This window comes from Cryptomeria japonica, chromosome 4, assembly GCF_030272615.1.
Source record: "Cryptomeria japonica chromosome 4, Sugi_1.0, whole genome shotgun sequence".
NCBI classification, from domain to species: domain Eukaryota; kingdom Viridiplantae; phylum Streptophyta; class Pinopsida; order Cupressales; family Cupressaceae; genus Cryptomeria; species Cryptomeria japonica.
In genome coordinates, this window is record NC_081408.1 from 671,818,821 (window position 1) to 671,840,213 (window position 21,393).

At 34.6% G+C, this 21,393-nt stretch overlaps 1 protein-coding gene across 6 annotated transcripts; it reads left to right on the forward strand.

Moving 5' to 3' along the window:
* Positions 1-17,349: 17,349 nt before the first annotated feature.
* On the forward strand, positions 17,350-20,731 carry LOC131046836 (nicotianamine synthase). 6 transcript variants are annotated; one of them, XM_057980618.2, is made up of 3 exons: positions 17,356-17,588; positions 17,760-17,832; positions 19,499-20,731. In XM_057980618.2, the coding sequence occupies exon 3, from the start codon at positions 19,630-19,632 to the stop codon at positions 20,515-20,517; it is 888 nt and encodes a 295-aa protein (XP_057836601.1). In that variant the 5' UTR covers positions 17,356-17,588; positions 17,760-17,832; positions 19,499-19,629; the 3' UTR covers positions 20,518-20,731. The 6 variants fall into 6 exon arrangements, with proteins under 6 accessions (XP_057836599.1, XP_057836601.1, XP_057836600.1 ...); XM_057980617.2 differs by having other exon boundaries at positions 19,547-20,731; XM_057980619.2 differs by having other exon boundaries at positions 17,356-17,569.
* The last annotated feature ends 662 nt before the right edge of the window (positions 20,732-21,393 follow it).

The window sequence follows — 21,393 nt, forward strand, 5'->3', positions numbered from 1 at the left end:
TCTGAGGTGCAGATAATTGTCTCCTTATTCCATTTGTCTCACAGTAACTGTTAAATTCATGAGAAGTGAATTCACTGCCATGATCTGATCTTAGACATTTGATTTTCAATCCAGTTTTTGTTTCAACCTTTTCTTTAAAGATCTTGAATTTCTCAAAGGCTTCAAACTTCTCCCTAAGAAAAGTCACCCACATCATCCTAGAATAGTCATCAATAATCAACATGAAATACCTATCACCTTGAAAGCTTCTAGTCCTTGTTGGACCACATAAGTCAGTGTGAATCAAATCTAACACATCATTATATTTATCAAGTATACTCTTAAAAGAACTTCTAACGTGCTTTCCCAATTGACATTCCTTACATATTAGATTATGAGGCTTCATAATCTTAGGTATATCTCTAACTACCTTAGTTGAACTGATCTTAACAATACAATCAAAATTAACATGACACAACCTCTTATGCCATAACCAACTCTCATCAATATGAGCAATCAAACATGTCTTACTACCAGTGTTGAAGTGAAATATATTACCTCTAGTCTGAATATCGGTTGCAAACTCCAAACCAGTCTTGTTAATGATTTTGCATTTTCTATCTTTAAAGTGAAGTTGGAAACCCTTGTCCACCAATTGACCAACACTCAAAAGATTGTGCTTTAAACCTTCTACATAATAGACATTATCAGTTTTATGCTTACCATCCAGAGAAATGGTGCCTCTACCTCTGATCATACATGCTTTGTCATCTCCAAATCTGACTTGACCACCATTGTATTCTTGTAGGGACATAAATTTTATTTTATCACCAGTCATCTGATGTGAACATCTATTATCAATTACCCATTCATCCTTATCTTCAACTTTTGCTACCAGGGCCTTTTATTCATTTATGATAGCCGATTCTGGTTCATCTTCCTTTAAAGCATAGAACATCCATTCATTTCCATTGCTGGATCCACCAGTAGAGTCTTCTACCGATTCATCCCCAGAGTCATCACTTACTCCTTCCTCATCCTCTATGTAGCATTGTTTTCTTTTCTTCAATCTATATTTGTTCTAGTTAGGCTTAAATGATTTCTTAACTCTTTCCTCAAACCTAGCATTCCTTTCAGGACATCTAGATGCAAAATGACCAATCTTATTACATGCAAAACATTTAAAACGTGCTTTTCCTTCATACTTACTTCCTGTCGGTCCTTTAGGTACTCTTCTAGCAAATAAGGCTTCAAGTTGCTCAAATTTTTCATCCTCTTTCCTCATGTCTTTCAATTCTTTTGCATATAGGACTTTCCAATCACTCTTGTCGGTAGATGATGATGATGATGCATGAAAAGAAGGTTCAAACTTTACAGCTCTAGAAGATCCAAGCTCTTCAAGTTCAAAAGCAGATAATTTCCCAATCAAAATGTTTCTGTTAACTAAAGAGTTAGCCATTGTTCTCAACTCATTAATTGCAGTTGCCTTCATCTTGTAAGCTGGTGGAAGGGCTCTCAAGACTTTGGAAACTATTTCATCTTCACTCAGAAATCCTCCGCAACATTGAATTCCCATAACAATCTCATTTACTCTTTCCATAAACACAACAATTCTTTCATTATCTTCCATCTTTAAGTTTTCATATCTTACCCAGTAACCATCAAGTTTAGCAATTTTGACAATAGGATCACCTTCGTTCAGATTCTGCAATTTATCCCACATAAACTTTGCCAAATATTTATCAGTCAATCCCATGATCTGTTGATCAGTAAGTGCACACAAGAGGGCTTCTCTAGCTCTGCAATCATTTTCAATATTCTTATCCAAGTCTGCAAGAGAAGGATTGCCAGATGACAAATCATAAGGTGTGTATCCTTTCTTAGTGATATCCCAAATATCCTTGCCAAGACATCTAATATGAGTCTCCATTTGAATTTTACATATCCCATAATTTGTTCCATCAAGCTTAGGGATTTGTCTTCTAAAACTAGTTATCGGTGGATTTGAAGTGTTAGCTACCATAGGATCTACCTCAAGCGGTTAAGATTCTACAAAAGAGGACCAAATCTCTGATACCAATTGTTAGGATAACTGGTGAACAACTGAGAGGGGGGGTGAATCAATTGTTAAAAGATTATATCATTTAATCCACTTAATAACCTTTAGCCAGATTAAGTATTGGTAAAGCAGAAACAGATACCGGTAAACAACACAACTTAATAATTAAACAGATAATCAATGCAAAGCAATCATACCACATAACACCATGTTTTGTACGTGGAAAACCCGGAAAGGGAAAAACCACAGTAGGAAGCCTACCCACAGTCAAATGATACTTCTGCAGAAAGTATGTGTTACAATGAGGGGCCTGCACATGCAGGAAGGCACACTCCCTAGAGCATACTGCTTATTACAAAAAGAGTCTCACTAACTACAGGGAGGCTACAACCATCTCAAGATAAATGGACAACAATCCAATAGAGTGAACTGCCAGAGATGAATCTACCATGCCTAATTACAGTCCTGGTTAAGCTCAATACTGGAGGCCTTTGACCTCTTCCTCAATCCCAATTCGATCACCTATGATCAAACAAATCTCCTTCGCATATGATATTGCATTCCAAGACCACATCTGCTTATTCCATTCCAAACCCACGATCTACAATGAGATCTTCCATCAATTTATACAAGCCCTAAGGCCTAAACCAATTAGGTTGACCACCTAAAAGATATTACAATAAGATCATTACATAATTCCATATTACAATGATATGCCATGTCAGCTTAAGACCAAAACAACAATAACCAATCCATAAATCATTCCTAAACATCCCGATAATGTGTACAGTACACGTTAACATGATATTGGTCCATAACCTAGATAGGCACCGGACCTATTCTGGGTCCACCATGCCAGAGTAAGTTCTTGAAGCAGTTGAAGCAGGATCAAAGAACATCTTCAGCATCCTGAAATCCATGTAGAAGTTGCACCAACACCAATTATGCATCTTGTCAAGATTTCTCAGTGAAAGATCTGTCGGTTAAACCTTAAACCAATGTCGGTAAGGGTTTACCAGAATGTATGACAACATCCGATAACCAAGTCAATACCAACTAACCAAAACATGCTCAAGGAACATGTAACATATAAAATCAAACATACTTCACAGATCCAAACATGTCGGAAGTGTCCAACAGATAGTCTCTTCTATCGATAACCAAAAATTGTCTGTTGGTAACCAACCATAACAGCTAGTGTTCACATCAATGATAAAACATCAATGCAACACATAATTATTTCATCTAATAATTCCAACATAAGTACTGCGTACGAGGTCTATTAATAACCACGTACGCGTTGTTAGTCCCTAAAATGTTTGCAAGCCCAACAATATTTTTTTTGCACCCTATACATGCTTAGAACTCATAAATACCATGTTTATGCTCCTAGGCCTTAAAAATGTTATGGCAGGGCAGCAAACTAATAGGCTCAGTACCCCATACAAGCTATTTGTAGTAAAGAAAATGTGAAGGAAAAGGAAGGGAGGGAGAGAGAAAGGGGCAGGGAGAGAGAGAGATGATGCACAATGGTTTTTGTACACTGAGTCAAATGCTAAGTCTATCAAGGAAAGCATAGCCTCATGAGCTCAAACAGTGGACCTTGGGATTATTAGGTCTATTGTTCATCCAAATGGTGACCACTACATGGCAAACCTAATTGCAATACAATATAAAGTAAGGGAGATAAAGGGGGTAGAGAAAGAGAAAGAGTGGGGAGGGAGAGAAGAAGAGAGAGAGGGATGGGGTATGGAGGAAGGGAGAAGGGGAGAGAGGGAGAGAGAGAGAGAGAGAGAGAGAGAGAGAGAGAGAGAGAGAGGCACCATGTACGTGCTTGAGAGGGGGAGAGAGGGAGACAATACACATACATACACACATATGTGTGTGTATATACTTAATATATTATATATTATATAAAATTTATTATATATTATTATATACATATATATATATATTATATATTAATTATATGTATATACACATATTATATATACAATATCATATTATACATATTATACACACTCCCAAATTTTAAACAAAAGTAGCACGTACGCACTTTTTTAGCTTTATTACTGCATATGCGTTGTTTATAGTAAACACAATGCGTACACACTTCTTACACCATACGTACCCGTATGCGCTTTTGACTGTTTAGGCTTGGAAATAGGCCTGGATGACAAAGCTATGGGTTGGAAGTTTGATTTCCTTCTATTTCCCTCCTGTTTGACGTGTTTTATTTTATCAACTTGGTTTCTCGACTTTGTCATCATTAGGTTTACACAACATCATGTGGGTATTTCTAAAATTGCCATCATATTTTCACCCATCTTCTAAGCTTTCTAACCATATAATTTTTAAAAAAATTGAACAACAATAATATATTATTATTGAATTTCTCTTACCAATGTCTCCATAGTTCTCACAAACATACGTGTATAATTTTTTTAATAACTTTTGATCTGCTTATCCAAATTTAAAAAACTTTATATATTATTGTAGTGCACTTGATTCTTTGCAATTTTAAAAAAAATATTGTATTTTTTATTTTTTAAGTGCAAGTTATGCTTCGGGCACGAACAAGTACCTAATTTTCAGGATGTGCTTGATTGGAAAAATCATTAAAAAAATACTCAACAAAAAATTACAAAAAAATACACAACTTATAGTGCTCACTCTTAACTATCTTTCTGCCAAAGGATTTGTTAAAATATTAAATATAACTATTACTTTTTTGATGCGCACGTTAGACACTATGTTATGTTTTTAAAAAAAAATCAGGGTCTGGTTTTTGTGCACGAAGGATTTGACCCCCTTAATCTTATCCAATTTTGAAAAAGTTTAGTAGTTTGGAAACTAGATTCAGAGTACTACAATATTTGTTCTTTGATTATCTTCATATCTTGAGTGGATGACTTTCAAATTTTGCTTCCAAGTTCAGGTTCACCTGATTTCAGAAAAAAAAAGTGTCCACTTATACCCCCCTTTTTGACCACCATCTTTGTTCACTTACCCTTTTAGTGTATGTCGATATATAAGACTGGTTTGGTTAATGATTTTTGGATATGATGATGATGTGAATAACCTTTTTGTAGCATTTGAGCACAGTTTCACTTGCGCATTTTTTTATCTGAGTTGATCTGATGAGCAGAACAAAGCAGAGCAGAGCAGACAAGCAGATTAGTGACAACGGATCATTTGTACTTAACCGGAACTAATTCCTGGCATAATCAGATGCTATTTACAAGTTCATTTCTTATTGTAATCTTTTGTAAATAGTTGTAAGGCAGTGTGCCTTCCTCCCACTAGTACATTTGGGTCTAAATTCCAACAGCTAATTGTCGGAAGTCCGACGACACCACGTCAGACTTCCGAGCAATTTAACCATTGAAAACTCATCGTCAATCTTCTCGATGATGCCATTTGCGTCGGTAGTCTGACTACATTAAGAACTCTTCCTACGGTGGCTATATTTGCTCCCCCGACCAAAAATTTTGACGGATTATGATCGGAATTCCAACGGCTGCTATGTTTGCTCCTCAACGACTATCCGGCAAGGAAGTGACATCGGATATACAACATCCTTGTTGGATGTTTCTTTAGTTGTCATCGGAATTTCGACGGTATCACATGTTGTGGGTCAGACGGCTTTTCCATCGGTGCATCAAAGCATTCAATGAATTCTACTTTGAAAAATTGCATAAAACATTTTTAATTTATTTGATTCAGTGTTATTTGCAAAAAAAAGTTATCAATGATGTTTCCTTTCTCCAAGAATTGTCTAGGATCTTTCTATCAGATAATATGTAACATCCAATGACTAAATCTTTTCTTTAAAAATTCTTATTTTATTTAATTATCATCTGAGTGTGAATTATAATTTATATCTGTGTGGAAGCAGAAGATACAAGCCGAAGACTCGTGTGCAAGTAAATTTCGTAAAAGAAAGCAAGCAGGCATTATCTTGAATGACATGGAAACAAGCTCATCGGCTGCTTAGAAGAGAGCAATTAAAGAAAAGCAGAGGAAAGTGTTAAAGGGTGATAAATACATAGAGAGTATGCAATACAAACAAACAATGTCTAGAGTGTGTGATGTGACGTCTCTAATTTATGTCCAGAGGGACTAATTAGTTTTGGAGTTCCTGGGAAACCTATTGGGCCAAGCTTGGAGGGAATCAATGTGTTCATGCAAGGGCCACCTTTTTTCTATTATGAGAATGATGCTTTTGCATCGAAGGATATTTGGAAGGAAATATCCAAAAATTTCTATAGTGTGGAACTAGAGTTGGTGGACTCGAAGTACTTTTCAGCTTCCAGAAGACCAAGAGGTTATGTACACAATCTACCAATAGAAGGTTAATTTAAAGTATTACCTCTCCCCCCCATGACTATTAAAGAAGCACTTCCTCAGACAAAGGACTATTGGCCTCCATGGGAACAAAGAAAAAAATTGAAGCATAGACACTAGATGATGTGGTGGTGTCCTTCATGAAGAACTCTGCACTATAATTGAAAATTCACGAGGGAAACTGCAAGATAGTGAACATAAATACATTCTCGAAAAGTGTGAAGAATGGATCTTGGTTTGGGTGGGGCCAGGTCAAGTGGCTCCTCTAGAGGTTGACGAGATAGAAATCATATTAGGATTTGGAAAAGATCACACTCATGGAACTTCATGTGCAACTAATCGATTGCGCTGTTTGGGTAAGGCATTCCAAATAGATGCAGTTGCATACCATTTATCTATCTTGAAAGCCTTTTATCCTAAAGGCATTAAATTAAAGTTCTTTCTCTATTTTCTGGTGATCTCTAGAGTAGAGGTTGCTTTGTATCGACCTGGGATACATTTAACTTGTGTTGTATCTGCGGAAATATGTATCCTAGGTCGATGCAATGCAACCTCTGCTCCACCAATACTAGATAGTAGAGAAAGTACTTTAATTTAATGTCATCAGGATAAAATGCTTTCAAGACATATAAATGGTATGCAACTGTATCTATTTGGAATGCATTACCCAAACAACACAATCAGTCAGTCGCACACGAAGTTCCACGAGTGTGATCTTTTTCAAATCCTAATATAATTTCTATCTCGTCGACCTCTAGAGGAGCCACCTGACCTGGCCCCACCCAAACCAAGTTCCATTCTTCACACTTTTCAAGAATATATTTATGTTCACTATCTTGCAGTTTCCCTCATGAATTTTCAATTATAGTACAGAGTTCTTCACGAAGGACACTACCACATCATCTAGAGTCTATGCAATTCAATTTTTTTCTTTGATCCCATGGAGGCCAATAGTCCTTTGTTTGAGGAAGTGCTTCCTAAATATTCATGGGGGGGAGAGGTTATGCTTGAAATCACCCTTCTATTGGGAGATTGTGTACATAACCTCTTGGTCTTCTGGAAGCGAAAAAGTACTTCGAGTCCACCAACTCTAGTTCCATGCACTATAGAAATTTTTTCAGATATTATCTTTTGAATATCCTTCAATACAAAAGCATCATTTTCATAATATAAAAAAGGTGGCCCTTGCATGAACACATTGATTTCCTCCAAGCGTGGCCCAATAGGTTTCCCAGGAATTCCAAAACCAATTAGTCCCTCTGAACATAAATTTGAGAAGTCACATCACACACTCCAGATATTGTTTGTTTGTATTGTATACTCTCTATGTAATTATCACCCTTTAACACTTTCCTCTTCTTTTCTCCAATTTCTCTCTTCTAGGCAGCTAATGAGCTTGTTTCCATGTCATTCAAGATAATGTCTACTTGCTTTCTTTTGCAAAATTTACTTGCACATGATTCTTCAACTTGTATCTTCTGCTTCCGCACAAATATAAATTATAATTCATGCTTAGATGATGATTAAATAAAATAAGAATTTGTACAGAAAATATTTAGTCATTGGATGTTACATATTATCTGACGGAAAGATCTTAGATCCAATTCTTGGAGAAAGGAAACATCATTGATAATCTTTTTTTCAAATAACACTGAATCAAATAAATTAAAAATGTTTCATGTAATTTTTAAAAGTAGAACTCATGCAATGCTTTCAGGTACAGACGGCAAAGTTGTCTGACCCACAACATTTTCCATAATAGAACAAATCACCATAATAGGCCATTATAAAGTATCTATACAAAAATATGAAAGAATATTAAATTACCATTACAAACCCATAAACCATTAAATAGTGAAAATAGATATAAATTTGTAAATGTCTCCCTGCAAACACCACAACCATAACCAAAACAAAAAGAATTCTTACCCGCAAAAACTAAGTAGCTTGCATGGCAGGGGGCATGATGCCCTTGCAAATTAACTTGAGTTGATACCAAGAGGTCTTCCAATCTTCTTACGTAGAGGCCAAAATATTGTATTGACTTTAAATATTCAAAAGAATATCCTCTGCCTCCCTACAGTTATCTGAAACCTTCACCACCAAATCAAGCTTCTAAGAGTCTTCAAACAGTCTCACCATGCTAGTGAGTTGCAAGTCTACAACATCTCTCAGATGATCGAACCATTTCTTAATTTTGTTCTTCTAATTAGTCAATGGATTTAGTTGCATGTACAAGTTTTCTATTTGAAGTCTTTTGTTACCTTCTGCATCATTCTTCATGTCTATAGTATTGGATAGTTGTACAATTTGTGATGCTATAATATCTATGTAACCCTTAATATCCTTAGTATATTTAGGCCATTTCCTTTAAAACATGTATGCCAAAACTACGTCCTTTACACTTTTCTGAAAAAAAATTATGCTTTCTTGTAGTTGGATATGTGTTGTTGCACATCTAATCACCAAAACTTCTAGTCTTTTCTCTTCCACCTTCTTCTCTACATCCTTCAAAACTTTGGCTTCCAATTTGAAAGTACGTTCCTTAAATCCATTAAGCATCAATTGTATTTTCTCTACACTTGACAAAGACTCATCCAAAAATACTTCTAGAAGTCCTTCATGAAGGACTTTCACTGCATCATTAATAAGTTATGAGCCCTATATTTGAGACTTAATAAAATTCTTGTGAGTAGAATGGTGAATTTTATCACCCAAACAAATCATATGCAAGGGAGACAATCACTTAAGGTCCATCTGATCTTGAGACATTGATGCCCACTTTAGCATGGCCCATCCTAAATATCCCATAGGCATGTTTTGCTTCGTGCCCACTTTGATTCTACTCACATCGTCTTGAAATTTGCATTTTCAACTCCTTCCTCAACCTCTGTTCAATTTTAAGTCCTCATTGACAAGACTAGGACACCTTAGGTGCCCTGGTACTCATGATTGGGACCCAAAATATGACCCCTCATTTCTTGCCTCATGTGTGAGAAAAAATTCAAACACTTTATGTATGATTAGGTATAAAAGGAAGCCTACCCTGTCATTTGAAGTGGTCTACCTACAATTCAAGTGATCTCTTAATTATAAAATCAATTCAATTCCAAGTAAACAAGCAATCAAGCATTCATCAAGCATTGAAGGAGAATTCAAGTTAAAGCACAACATTCATGATCAACAGTTTGCATGACATCCTAAAACCTTGTGTGGGGATTCAAGAAAGATTCATCAAGGTATCATGTTCAATTTTAAGCATTTTTAGATTAGATCTATCCTTTCCCTCAAAAGGAAAACATTATACTTCAAGGTTAATTCACAACCCGAGGTTTGACCTAGGAAAGCCCCCATCAACAAACCTATTTTCGTCATTTTGTGTGTAGGAAATTGATTCAGGAGTTACATGTGAAGAATTTGGCAAAGTAAATGATGACAATCAAACTCAAATTTTGATGGCATGAAAAGCAGAAGAGTAGGGCAGTTCACACCTCCTAGTCCCAAGAATTTTTGACAACCTTTTGATAGTAGATTTTGTGTACCATCCTAATCCAAAAAGCATTCATTTTGTCTACATCCGACAGTTGGAGGATCTGGTCAATCTGCACCTCCTAGTCCCAACAATTCTACTTGAACACTCTGTCATAGGAGAAGAGATATGACTTCTAGGTCTACTAAGGAGATGCTTACTATTAGTCATATGATAAGAGAAAAGAGAATAACGTGAATACTACTAGCTAACAAGTTGTGTAATGTTGGGTGATTCATGCTACATCATGGATTTGATTGGCTAGAAAGTTGTGTTATGCTAGGTGATCCATGATAGAGAAGATTAACAAACAAAACCATTTGTTCACAAGGCAATCCAAAAACTCTACTACAAAATGGTTGTTATAGTGACACAAAACACAAACAACAATAATAACCAACACTTGCAAAGGTGTAAACAACAACAATGATCACTCTACCATTAATCCATGCTATTCCAAGTAACGAATCTCAAAAAAATAATAACCATGCCCTAGGGGGTGCTATGTAACACAACACTTCTAGTTTGAGGATATAACATAAATGAACTAACACGAGAAAAAAGGAGAGCTCATATGCCTCCCCTTAAGATGTCAACATACCTCTAGGTTGATCTCTTAAGGTAGATAGCAATCAAGGATAAGCACCTTCAACACCAAGAAGATACCCTTAATAAACATACATGCATTCCAAGCTAGGAAGAAAGATCCTTGTACATGCCTCATTGCTATAAGGAAGGAAGAGATAGTTGTAAAAGAGATATTTTTCAACAAGTGTAAAGGGATCATTTTAAAGAGGGAGGAAGAGGTCTTTTCCTAAAGATGTCTACCTCCAAAAATAGAGGAGATATTTAATAAAGATATCATCTTTTTAAATTAAGAAATGGGCAGGAGATTAAGAATGCAAACCTTCCATATTGCACAATTCAAGGTATATTCAAACCTATTTGACCTAGGAAAGCCCCCATCAACCAACCTATTTTCGTCTTTTTGTGTGTAGGAGATTGATTCAGGAGTTACGTGTGAATAATTTGGCAAAGTAAATGATGACAATCAAACTCAAATTTTGATGGCATGAAAAGCAGAAGAGTAGGCTAGATCACACCTCCTACTCCAAAGAATTTTTGACAACCTTTTCATAATAGATTCTGCGTACCATCCTAATCCAAAAAGCATTCATTTTGTCTACATCCGATAGTCGTTGCTAAAATTAGTCTAAAGTGTATTCATTTAGGAACCTTTCATAAAATATTCTCAACTTACACATCATAAAAGGATCTTAAAATATTCATTGTTTATAATGATAAGAATTTGGTTGTTCCATACACCTTCCTTTAATATTTTAAAAATATCATCGACCAAAATATTGTGCAGCAGTAGTATGGAGTGCATTTCATCTATTTTATGCCCAAAGATTTCATCATACCACTTTATTTTCAAAGGTACCCAAAATTTGATGTGTAGTTACTTCCAAAATCTGTAAAATAACCCTACTTCTTGGTGTTGGAATCAGTTCTAAGATTTTATAACAAGGGTTTCTATATTTTAAATGTCTGTATTAAAATATCCATAACACCTCCAACATTCAATTGTTGTGCTGGTATATAAGAAATATAAGCATATCAAACCTTGTTCCTAAAATCTTTATTTTTTGAAATCATGGAAACATTACATAATTTAAATGAAGGCAACCAAAAGAATGCAGAGAGATAAAAAAAACTCTATAAAGCAACTATTTTACATACCTCAAATGCAAAATTGTAGGGTGTAACAATAAAAAATGGCAAATCAATGAAAGAATGAAAGATCCACACCAAATTCTTATACAATGTAGTCCAGTTGAAGGATTTTTATTCAACACAAGATAGTGAAGGGGTCATTAAGATGATTTATTTGAAGGTTTATAAGTTAAAGGTAGTCACTAACATATAAAGAGTGAATAAATTGAAGAGCCTGATGAATTGCCAGCGTAGCATGAGGATGTATGATAACAATAGCAAAATGATAATATGATGGTGGCGAAACTACAAAAAGTTTTGATCATATTTTTATTGAGCATGAAAGCAACCACCTTGAGCTCATGTATGATAGGCATCATGTTGTAGAGTATCAACCCTTGTTGAACAAGGGTGTCACATTTTTTAGGCTCGATCAGTGCAAGGAGACATCCTCTTTGCTTCATATGCAGGTGAAGAAATATGAATGCACAAAGTTGGTAATGGTGGCTATAGTGATATATTTCAGTTGAAGGATTTTTATTTAGCACAAGATAGTGAATGGGTCGTTACTGACAGTAATATACCTGCAAATTTTGTTTGCATCTTTGTATAAAACATGGCACAAGTTGAAAAGTTGAAAAGTTTGAAAATTAAATATGAAGTGGTTTCAATTAGCCATTTTGTGTATAAGTAGAGAGGAGAGGTCGATGTCTTTGTTTATTTGCCTACAAAACAATGAAAGAGGTCCCAATCAAGGAACACACACGTCCAAGAAAGGAGGGAATTTGGATTGAGGACAATTCTATGCAAGAAAGGATATCAAGTTATAAAAGATAAAAATCAACAAAGGTAAAGTGGATCCTTAAAAAAGAGGAACAATTGACAACTATTATTCTTGCTCCACAATGTAGAGACAAGAAGAACTAGGCTATTATGTTGCCTCCCAAGTATGATTGCACATGAAATCGTAGTACCATGAATGACAATGAGCCCCTAATAGGTAATTAAGCTACCGATGTCATATAGCAAGATAAAAACATAATAGGTTATAAATGTCATTTAGAATGGATATGATGAGTGTATAACTCATTGTCACCTATTATTTAAATGTTACTAGAACTACAATAAATTGTTGAATTTTAATCTCCAAATCATGACATTCATTAGTGGAATAGTTGATGATGCTTGAAAAAAGGATTGTCCTAATTTTGTTTATGGTTTTTTCTTCAATTTTTCATGGGGAGAGTAATAAAGTTGGCTTTAAGAAACTCATACAAAATTATCTCTTGTTGTGATTAAAAGTTGTTGGAAAATTCATAGATATATTAGACAATGGGGGAGGGGATGTCAACAAAGGAGGAGGATAGAAACCTAAATCTTCTTCAGAAAAATGTAATGTATATTTCTCATGAACCTCCACACTTCATTGCACACATCCTAAATCATGTCCATTGCATCCATGTGTATAATTAAATGTGGTATTTAAATCATGTCTAGAGAAGTGTGTTCATTCATATTTTCAAAGTTTAAAGATCCTCAACCATCATCAAGACATGTGTTGGAAGAAGAGATTGGAATAGATTTAGAAGAAGCTTGAATAATTGACACATACAACTCCCTTGAGACTTCATATTTGGATAGAGGGACCTTATATCAAATTAAGGAAGGCATGAGAGTGATATATGTATTAGTGTAATTATTATACTTTTTGAATATTTATCCTTAGTATAATATTGGAAATAGTATCTTATACTAATTAGGGAGTTGTAATTAGGATATTATTTTCCCATTTTTCGTTGTTGATCTCATTATTTAAGACACAAATGATTTTCATCATTTCTTTTCTTTATGTGGAATATATATCTAATGTAAATATTTATATTTTTTATAAGAATATAAATTTATTGTAGTAATCATGTGGTTTTTTAATTTTGTCTCTTGTCTAAGAGAAAGTATTGAAGATCATAACTCTAACATGGCTTTATTTTGGATGAGTAATGTTGGTGTTTACATTGCCAGACTTGGGCATAGCTTAATAAGGTTCTTCAAACCTCTTCTTTCATTGTAATTTTGAGATATATGCTTCAATTAGTGACTGTCTAATGTCTTCAGAAAATCAGTAGCATATCTCTTGGTAGTCAGCCTATGTAAAGATCCTATGATTGCATTGAAACTAGTTTATAATAAGATTTGAATGGGCTTGTAGCTATAATATGTTTTCAGAGGTTGCATGACATGTTTGACAAAATGTCAATAATCTAGTAAAGTCTGATTTTGATACATTATTGTGACAGTCCATGTAATTTTACATTAGCTGCCTATAACATGTATTTATGACTGTCAATGAGGCATTTGTTTGATTTAGATATGAAATAAGAGGAATTTGAGGTTGCATCATCATACGCCCATTTTTTGAGGACTCTTGCAAATTTGACAGTGAATATTCCTTGTTTTTCAGACATCATTGGACAAGGGATAAATTACACAATCATAATAAATAGATTTCAAACCCCATAATTCGTATAGAGAACAACAAATTTCGACTCAAGAGCTTCTAGAGTAATTTTTGAGGTTAAATGAATCTATGAACAATAGTTTAAACATGAATAGTGTTTATTTACACTATGAATATTATTTGATGTTGTGATTAATGTCTTAGGCATGGACAATGTTTTAGGTGTGAATAATGTTTTCAAGTATGAATAGGTTTTTTTGGTAATGAAGAGATTTTCTAGGGGCTATGAATAATGGTTTAAGCCTTGTGCAGTTTTTTCAAGCTTTTTTTGCTTGCCTAAAGGAATAGTTTCATGAAAATAGACATCAGTTGGGAATATGATATCCAAATTTTAAAAAATAAATAGCCATTGGAATGTTGATTCTATGATATAAAAATTCTTTAAAACATGTACCCTGGCAATTGCAGCTACAACATGTGACAAAATTCCTCTATTATTTATCCTATGATAGATGTTCATACCTTGTTCCAAAACTTCCAATTTCTGTGAGGCAGTCTATCAAACAGTCAGCGTGCCATTTCAAAGCTCCCATTTTCGCACAGGCTGGGGGATGTTGACAAAGCTTTACACCTACACCCAGGCCAACGGAGAATCAGATAAATCACTATCTACATGTGCAAAATAGATGGGTGACCGATACTAATGAATGAAAGAAGGGGAATGAAGCCTATTGGTCTTTAGCCCCCAGAAGCATGCCCTATTCCATGAGCCAACATTGCTCCCATTTTCGCACAGGTTGGGGGATGTTGACAGAGCTTTACACCTACCCTATTCCATGAGCCAACATTGCTCCCATTTTTCGCAAACCCTATTCCATGAGCCGAGAATGCTTGGAGTTGGCATTAATCGATCAAAATAGTTCACGTGCCTCATCCAAAACCTGGAGTACGCTTACTCTAGACGAGAGTATGTTGCTGGGGCAGCAACGTGAGAATGGGAAGAGGTCACAAAAATGATTTGAAATGTCTTGGTCTTTTTTTTTTTGTAAGTAATGTCTGTGGTCGTCGAAATTTCAATGAACGCGGACACTTTTTGTATAAAAGCACAAATTTCATTGTCAATTCCTTCTCTATCGAAAACAGATATTGAATTATCACCGGAATTCCGACGAATGCAAACAATTTTTCAAAAAAAATCAAATTTGTTCACAATATACCTTCTCCGTCGGAAACCTCTGTCGGAATTTTAGGCCAAATGTATTAGTGTCCAGGGTTGTAGCTCCGTTTTTGTATTGAGCAGTAAGCTCCAAGCAGTGTGCCTGAATGCAAGTGCATTCCCCTTTTGTAATATTGTTTTTCTACTAGCCATAGTGGAATAATATTGTGGATTCAAATCCCACCGTGGTTTTCCCATTTGGGTTTCCACGTAAAAATCTTGGTGTTATGATTTTGTGGTTGGTTATTTTGTGTTTATGCATTTCAGTTTCATGCTTATACTTCTGGTGGTTTAAAGTTAAATCATAAAATCTGTTAACAATTAGAACATTGATTCACCCCCCTCTCAGTGTTCCTTGATTCCAACAGATACATATTCTTGCCACAAATACCCAATACCTGAAAACGGACCAACTACACAAATGTGCTTGTATGCAACCAATGACAAAGAACCTTAACAAAAACATATTCAATTCTTTTCTACCCATCATCCCCATTGGGGAAGCTTTTGGGAAGATTTAATAGAAATAAAAACCTTATCTTCAACTAAGAAAATTACGAATTGGTTAACTAAGCCAAATAAACCATTAGTTTCTATGCACTGAAAAATCAAGCAATGACATTTCCTTAGGAAAACACTTAATTTCCCCTCCCAATCACTTTCCAATGCAACACGAATACCATTTTGTTCAACATTAATCCCTTTCCTTATAGTTAGTATCTAATAACGTTCTAGCAAGAAATCAAAGATGTTAATATAGACAACCAAATCATGCAACATGTGGTGATTCATTCTTCTAGTCCTCATTGACATTTTGGCAGGTAAAATTGGTCCAAAAGCCTTAACATAATAAACAAGCATGGAAAGAGGAGAGAGATTATATAATCTTTAGTGAAAATGTGTCCCAATTCAAGGACAATAAATATTATTCTCTAGAAGTTCAAACAACTAGATAGTTGGTGGAAAAGAGTAGGCCAACTTTTTTAAGTGAATATTATTGGGTAAAATTAGGCGATAAAAGGAAAACATAATAGGGCAATATGAAGATCATCAATCGAGTTTAAAAATCTAAGGTAATAAAATATATTTTGTGTAAATTTTCACTTTTTAATAGCTAGGTTTTGATTCTCAACTAATTCATAGGTCATTCAAGGCCAATTTTTATTTCAATACAAGAAGATTGTGATTGTTATTCCATTAGCTATTGTGTGTGATTGTGCGAATTTCATTATGTTGCTAGGTTAGGCTATTTCTCATTAGGTACGTTCACCTACTTTACCACATGTATAATAATGTGTATAAATGTATGAATAAAGATTAGAAATGAGTCAATATATCAATACAAAGTTATGTCACATTTCACTATATAAATATATTAAAACATTCTCTTAAAGTAAATCCAAAATAAAATCACAATCGACATAAACATATTAATTTCACCCTTATAATATCATATTTATGAGTTTTTTCATTAAATATTGATAACAAAACTTTTAATTATTGAACTCGCTTCAAAGCTTACACTAGATCAAATTATGAAATGACATCGGAATCTTACCCTAGACTAATTTGATAGAATGGATACCCCTCGTTCCTTGACTCTTGACGGAAGAATAATCCTCCACAAAAAATAAAATCATAAGCATAGGGTTTGTTGTATGTCCACATGTCATTTTTAATGGTCTTAGTCACTCGTACCTCTTGAGAGACTTGTAAATACACATTCACTAGTAACTCTGGATGTACTAGGAGCGTCGTCCTTCAAGTAAAATATATGGCCATGGCTGGTAATGTCAACACCCTTAGCTAAGGCATTGCGTTTTTCACAATATTAATAGTAATAAACTAATGTAATCCCATTTGAATACAAAGGAAATCAGATATTTGCATTCATTAGAGTATGTGCGTACACTGTATGTAGTGAAGGATGTTGTCATCCAGTTGACATGACCTTTAAACTGTTCAATATATTTACCACTTCCTCCCAAAGTGTTCTGTCCACTAGCAAGTTCATATATGTCTCATCTTTTTCTGCAATTATTCTACCAGACATATGCCTCCAAATGATACACTGTTTCTCAAACGTCACATGGACCCTCTCATAAACCTCTTTCAATCATCGAGTTTTTTCCCTTTTTTCATCTATAAATGTAATGGCCGTCACAGTCTTTTCTTGCCACAGATATCTGATCGTAAATCCCTACAGTTATTGGTATATTTTCTTTTTCTTTGAGGTGAAGTTTGCAGAGGGAAAGGCTATTTTCAAGGGTAAAGAACTGAGATCATTGTGAGTTTTTATATGCATGTATATTACCAGATCGATAGAGATTGTAAAAATAGAATGTTTCCCTTTTTTCTTGGTTTCTTTGATTTAAGATGAGGATTTGACAGTTTACTGTATATGTTATTGAAGAGCATTTGATATCAGATTACTTGGTTTTTCCCATTTTGGTAACAGGTGATATCTCTTCCAAATGCTAAGCTGAGCAGTGACCTTTATAAAAGTTGCAATATTGCAGCTGCATTTGAAGGTTGATTACATGTCAATTCAGTATATTGCTGTTATAGTAAATATCAATGTCAATAGATTTCTGCAATTCATTTGAATGTCTTGTATGTTGTTTCTAGATTTGATTGTGTGAGTATTTTTGTATTAATATTTCGGATTACATTCTGTGTTCCATCATTTTTGTCTTTATGTTCTCTTCCATCTTGATAATAGATAACAGAATGAGATCTAAAATATTGATGCAAAAACTTTCACACAGAAACAGCATACAAGATATAGTAAATATCTTAGAAATTGTAGAATATAACTTGTTTAATTAATCTGTAATTCTTGTATATTAATAATTTTTTTAAAAATAAAAAGATTACATGAAATATTTTCTAACTTTTTGATTCTTTAATAACCTTTCTGTGAGATTTTCTATATTAATGATTCTTGAATGACCTCATTCTTCATGCTTCCTCCCATCACCATCCTGTCCGAAAGATCTCAAAACCCCTAGCCACAAGGGCATTTCATCTCTGTAATGAAGATCACTTGACTTCGAGCTTTATCACCTTTCCAGAGTTTTTAAATTGAATGGACATTATAACTAGCACATCAATAGTGTGTTTAGGCAAGCCAAAGCTCCCAAGATCTCTAAACCTAAAGTTGGTGTCTCTTCTGAAGATCCTATTGCCACCATCTCTAAACCTAAAGTTGGTGTCTCTTCTGAAGATCCTATTGCCACCACCTCTTATATTGAAGGTGTTTTTTATTAAATCTATATAATCTTGTGTAATAGGTCTTTGGTGTGCCTTCAAATCTTTTCTTTGTTTTATTTTTGTTTTATTTTTGTTTTTTTGTGTGAAAAATCGATCTTAGAAATTTCTAATTCAATTTGAGAATCTATAGCATCAATTTGTTCTTGTAGGATTCCATCATCATAAGAATCAAAGAGCATGGTACAGGCATTAGACATGATTAGATCGCCAAATCTGTCTTAACAAAACATTCATCCACCACTAAAAATCACATTATCCTTGAAAATGAGAAAACATAACAGAGCTATTTTCACTAGAAATCACATTTTCAACCTTTTTTATTGAGGGTTGCAGATCCGTTTAGCTATATGATATGGGAGTATGAATCATAGACTAAATCTTTTAGGTTAGGAGCCAAGGACTGAGGGGTATCCATTTCACAAAATTCAACCGGGACACGATCCCAGCTTCATCCCTTATGATGTTGAACTCTTGCACTGAGCAAGACTTAATCCTTAATGAATTCATTTAGAATCATTCAACTTTACAAACACAAAAAGAACCCATTGACACACTCCCAACCTTAATTGAGACAGAGGGCAAAAATTGAACTTCGCATAATATTTGCTATTAAACTCTATTTGCTATTAAACTCTATCTGATTTAACCCCTTCCTTTTTTCCTCTTTCCCAATGTGATTTATCATCAGAATAAATAGTGACATGTATAATCTCACCCCCTGTTGTTCAAAATTTAATTTTTATGCATGGATCTTAAAGTAGCTTCTAGTCTTTACATCAAACTTCTACAGTTTTAGTACAAACACCAATAATACCTATTGTTTTTTGAATCTTGTTCTGTTTTTCTTTCCTTAAGACAATGATTGTCTCATTTGATCATACATAGTAAAGCATTTAATGTTCTTCAATCTTTCAAAACTGACAGGTGATTTTGGGCTTGCCCTCAATTGACACTTCGTATCTTCTTGTTCAGAGAAACAACCAACAGGATCTAGGACCTATTCGCATTTATTTTGGATCGAGCTATTATTATTAGAAGACACTAAAAGATTCAAGATGTCTTCTACCATCTCAATAGTGCAGAACGATAGACCAAATCCTACTGCAGCCTACTCAGAAATTTCTTCAGAGTTTCTAGTGGAACGCATAGTACAACTGTATGGGCAAATTAGTGTGCTAGAAAGCCTGAAACCATCCAATATAGTGAACACTCTCTTAACTCAGCTTGTCCATGTCTGCACAATGCCCATCTACATAGACATCAATGAACTGAGCAAAGATGTGAAGAAAATCCGCTACAATCTCATTCTTCTCTGTGCAGAAGCAGAATACCTGCTAGAAACCCATTTCTCAGTTCTAATAGGTAACCTCCCTAATCCCTTGGCAAATCTTCATCTCTTCCCATATTACTCAAACTACATAAACTTAGCCTCCATGGAGTTCAATGCTTTGTGTGGTAAAAACATCCCTTCTCCTATATCAAAGCTTGCCTTTGTGGGCTCAGGACCTATGCCCCTATCATCCATTGTTTTAGCAAAACAGCACATGCCTTCCACATTATTTGAAAACTATGATATAGATCAGGAGGCAAACTCCATGGCAAGTAGACTTGTTATCAGTGATCCAGAGCTTTCAAAAAGAATGATCTTTCATACAAGTGATATAAATGATGTGGGAAAGGATAAGCTCGCAGAATATGATGTGGTTATTCTGGCTGCTCTTGTTGGATTGAAAAGGGAGCAAAAAGTGGAGATAATTGAACTACTTGGAAGGAACATGAGACCTGGTGCTGCATTGTTGCTGAGGAGTGCCAAGGGTGCCAGAAGCTTTCTGTATCCTGTTGTGGAAGAGGAAGATCTTGCAAATAATGGGTTTAAAATCCTCTCTGTTATCCATCCTAACAATGAAGTTATCAACTCGATCATCTTGGCCCTTAAGCCCTAGGCCTCCACTTAGTTTACAATATCATGATCATATCTTAGTTATATATTTAAGACTCTGCTGATGTAATTTTATGTGGCAATTCGACCACATAGAAAGGTGATTCATTCATTCTGGTCCTTAAAAGGGTGAAGATTTTGTCATCACTTTCTTTGATTGTAATCCATGAATGGACTAAATAAAATGAATGATTAGATATGTTCTCATTCTGCATCAACTGTCCATTGTGCAAATATGCGGCCCAATGTTTCATTGTCATTCACATCATTATAAAGTAAATAGTGAGAGCAATACAAGGAAATGGCACAACTATTGGATTGAGAAGAATAATTCAGACTTTTATATCAACTCACACTCTTGCCTTGTGATAGCGAAACTACACTTCAACTTTCTAATCATAAACTGGTTTACCTTATAATATATGTTAAATCATTGCAATTTTGGGGTTTTTAGATGTTCTTGGTCTATTGGTGAAGTTGTATGGTTCTAAATGAGTCCGTCATGGATAAAGTCTTGTTGAGTGCAAGACTCTGACGTCATAAGGGATGAGGTCGGGATTATGCCATAGGGGAATTTGGTAGAATGAATACCCCTCAGTTCTTGGCTCTTAGACGAAGAGGTTTCAGCCTAAGGCTCGTGCTCCCATATCGTATAGCTAAAATGACTTTGTGGATGAAAAGTCCTTTATCAATTATACATACATACATACATGCATATAATTTTTTGTATTAAACATATTAATTTAATTTTAATTTGATGTATTGCATTTATAGTATTAAATATTATGAATATAAGACCAAAAAAAAAAAATTAAAAAAAGAATAAAAAGGAATATTTACTTTTTCAAAAGTAGATTGAACTTAAACTCTAACAATTTTT

Excerpts from the sequence above, each read along its gene's own strand:
- LOC131046836 (XM_057980616.2), top strand. The coding sequence starts at position 17,455 with ATGGCCGTCACAGTCTTTTCTTGCCACAGATATCTGATCGTAAATCCC. Across the intron at positions 17,570-19,546 it reads GGGAAAGGCTATTTTCAAGG|AGAAACAACCAACAGGATCT; the intron begins GTAAAGAACTGA and ends CTTCTTGTTCAG.